This window comes from Microtus ochrogaster, chromosome 8 (assembly GCF_000317375.1).
Source record: "Microtus ochrogaster isolate Prairie Vole_2 chromosome 8, MicOch1.0, whole genome shotgun sequence".
Lineage (NCBI taxonomy): Eukaryota > Metazoa > Chordata > Mammalia > Rodentia > Cricetidae > Microtus > Microtus ochrogaster.
This window is the reverse complement of record NC_022015.1, coordinates 67,043,689-67,047,247: the sequence shown is the minus strand read 5'-3', so window position 1 is coordinate 67,047,247 and position 3,559 is coordinate 67,043,689. Positions and strand designations below refer to the sequence as shown.

At 39.1% G+C, this 3,559-nt stretch overlaps 1 protein-coding gene across 1 annotated transcript in view; it reads right to left on the bottom strand.

Moving 5' to 3' along the window:
- The window catches only part of Hells (helicase, lymphoid specific), a 26,186-nt gene extending 24,434 nt beyond the window's left edge, over positions 1 to 1,752 (bottom strand). Inside the window, exons 1-3 of the mRNA XM_026781447.1 lie at positions 1,732 to 1,752; positions 1,578 to 1,642; positions 363 to 401 (exon numbers count right to left, since the gene is read on the bottom strand). Coding sequence (XP_026637248.1) covers positions 363 to 401; positions 1,578 to 1,640 — 102 coding nt within the window. The 5' untranslated portion in view covers positions 1,641 to 1,642; positions 1,732 to 1,752. The remainder of the gene's footprint in view (positions 1 to 362; positions 402 to 1,577; positions 1,643 to 1,731) is intronic.
- Positions 1,753 to 3,559: the final 1,807 nt, after the last annotated feature.

Here is a 3,559-nt window from a genome sequence, read left to right as displayed (position 1 = left end):
ATGGATGGATAGATGACAGATAGATAGATAGATAGATAGATAGATAGATAGATAGATAGATAGATAGATAGATAGATAGATAGATAGATAAAAAGTTAAGAAGTAAGATGGCTCAACATTTACTATCAACCCTTACAATGGAAGATCTGACTTGTTCAATCCCTGGGACCCACAAATAAAGAGAAACCACATCCCCTAACTAAATGAATGTATATCAAAAACAATGCCAAAGGGGCCAGTCAGATGTCACAAAAAAGGCGCCTATCATCAAGCCTATGTTGTCTTCTGAGCTCCACACAAGTGCCACGACACATACACATCATGCACAGAACACACACAGTAATAAAATTTATAAATCTTACCTCATTGTCCTTATGCTTTTTAGCCACTGACAAAATTTCCTAAAAGATTGGAAAAAATAAAAATAATGTGTAAGATTATCACTTCCATGACCCCAGCAATATGGTCCAGGCAAACTAATACTACTCTCATCGTTAATCAAAGAAGCATCTCTTTATAGTGAACAGTAGTGAATGCAGAGATGCATGGCTGATGAAGACACTCAGGACCTATGTTTAGTCCCTAATATTTTGGGGGAAAAGGGCAGGGAGAAAGAGATCCAAGAAAAGAACATGGGATGAAATACTTCAAAGAAGCATGAGCTGGTAGTGGTAATGCCTTTAATCTCAGAATTTTAGAGGCAGAGACACGTAGATCTCTGCAAGTTCAAGGCCAGCTTCATCTACACAGCAAATTCTAAGCTAGTTAAGGCTAAACAGTGAGACCCTGTCTCAAAATAATAAATGATTAACATTAAGATTCTTGCCAGGCAGTGGTGGCACACGCCTTTAATCCCAGCACTCGGGAGGCAGAGGCAAACAAATCTCTGTGAGTTCGAGGCCAGCCTGGTTTACAAGAGCTAGTTCATGAAAAATAGTACCCTCACTGCCTCCACACATTATTGCTATAAACCAGAATGCTTTGCTCTATTTTCTCTATCAAAAAAATTCTGATATTAATTTATAAAAATCCACTTAAGCTAATGAATATATGATAAAGGCTGATAATACTGTATAATACTGTAACCCCAGCACTCAGGAGGCTGGGACAGCAGAATCCAAGTTAGAGGTCAGCCTGAGCCATATACTAAGACTCTGTCTCAAAAAAATTAAAATTAGGGCTAGATAGATGGCTCAGTGGTTAAGAGCATGGAAGTTCAATTCCTATCATCCACATGGTAACTCACAATCTTGCTGTAATTCTGGTTCCTGGGGATCTGATATTCTGTTCTGACTCTTAGGACACTACACATTACATACACAGGCAAAACAGCCATAAAATTATTTTTTTTTTAAATTAAGTAGCTTTGTTTTCTTAAAACAGGATCTCACTACATAGCTCTGTCTGGCCTAGGAACTTTGCAGACCAAGCTGGACTGCCTGGCTGTCACTGCCTCCCAGTTGCTCGAATTAAAGGCAATTGTCACCAAGTCCACTTAAGTAAATACATTTTTAAAGAAAAACCTACAGTAGGTTTTAGTCAACATCCAATATTAAGTAACCTCCTTAGAGTATTACCTCTTTTGACATGACCTCTGCAATGTTGTACGATTCTTCTTCTCTTCCTCTTTTTTTTCTCATGACTATAAAACAAAACCATGTAATTTTTTTATAGCAAGTAAAAACAGAAGGGCAAACATACATTCTTCAAGCAGGAACAAAGTTAATTTACCTGGGTTCTCTTCACTTGCATCAACTAAATTTTTACCCTATAAAATAAAGATTTAGAAGGTTAGTATTTTGTTATTAATTTTGTATGCACCATGTGCATGCCTGATGCTGTGGAAGCCCATAAAGGTGTTCAGACTTATTCTTGCTTCTTCAAGGTTATATGACTAGATGCTTGAGATAAAGTGTGACTACAGAATATTTTGCCTAGACAAAAGAATATTTTGATCTAGGGTGTGCTTACTTAATGTTTTGAGACGTGAAGAAACGACATTTGTTTGTTCTTTGTATTATGGTAGAGACGTCTTTTGCCCACCCCCTTTAGATTTGAGTATATAAGAACTTTGATCACAGCATTCACTGATGCCCTCCTGATTCTGTTATCTCTTGTCTATTTCTTTCTTAATCCTTACTCCTCCCTTATGTACAGACAATTAACTTTGGCAGGACCCCGAGATGGTGCCCAAGCACAGAAGAGATCAACAGATCCCCTGGAATTTGAGACAGTTAAGAACCACCATATGGCCAGGCGGTGGTGGTGCACGCCTTTAATCCCAGCACTCGGGAGGCAGAGGCAGGTGGATCTCTGTGAGTTCGAGTCCAGCCTGGTCTACAGAGCTAGTTCCAGGACAGGCTCCAAAGCCACAGAGAAACCCTATCTCGAAAAACCAAAAAAAAAAGAAAAAAAAAAAAGAACCACCATATGGGTGCTATGAATGAAACTCAGGTTTTCTGGAAGAACAACCAGTGCCCTAATAACTGCTGAGTCATCTCTTAAAACCTTAGAATATTATTTATATTAAGGACATTTAGTTAATACTTTTTTTTATTTTTCTTTTGAGAAATTCTTACTATGTAGATTTAACTGGCCTCAAATTTGCTATATAGACCAGATGACCAGCCTTATAATTTCATCTTTTTTGCCTGTGTGTACCAGGCGTGGCATCACACATTAAAAACGTACTAAGGGCTATAAAGATGACTCAGTGGTTAATAGAATCTCCTGTTCTTACAGAGGGACCACTTTGGTTCCCAGCACCCACATTAATCATGTCATAACTGCCTTAGGGGAGCTAATGCCTCTTCTAAGACTCCATGATCACACAAGCATGGCGGGTGATTACACAGAAAACACAGACATTGATACACATAATAAGACATAATCATAGAACAAGGACATATCAGGAAGAGGGGAGTCAGTGGAAGTAAGTAGAGAGAATAATGGGATGAATACAAGCAAAATACTATCAATAATTAAGTAAAAAAGAGTTAGGGAGATAGCTCAAAAGAAACTGGAGTTTGGATTTTGAAAATTCATATAAATTCTGGGTGGGCATGTGCCCCCATTTAATTCCAGTGCTCATAAGAAAGGAGAAAGACAGGGGATCCCTGGAAAAAGCAGGCTAGCTAGACTAGCCATACTGGTGAATTATAGGCTCAACTGAGACGCTGCTTCAATGAACATGAAATGACCAGGGAAACCTCCAAACAGACAACCTCGGGACTTCACACATGGGAACATCCATAAACATTCAGACACATCAAATACACATAATAATGAAAAGATACTTAAAAAGAAATAATAAAATCTTTTAAAAGATTTGAAGAGCCAGGTAGTGGTGGTGTACACCTTTAATCCCAGCACCCAGGAGGCAGATCTTTGAGTTTGAGATCAAAGTGAGTTCCAGGACAGGTTCCAAAGCGACACACAGAAACCCTGTCTCAAAAAACAAAAAACCAGCTGGGCGATGGTGGCGCACGCCTTTAATCCCAGCACTCGGGAGGCAGAGGCAGGCGGATCTCTGTGAGTTCGAGACCAGCCTGGTCTACAG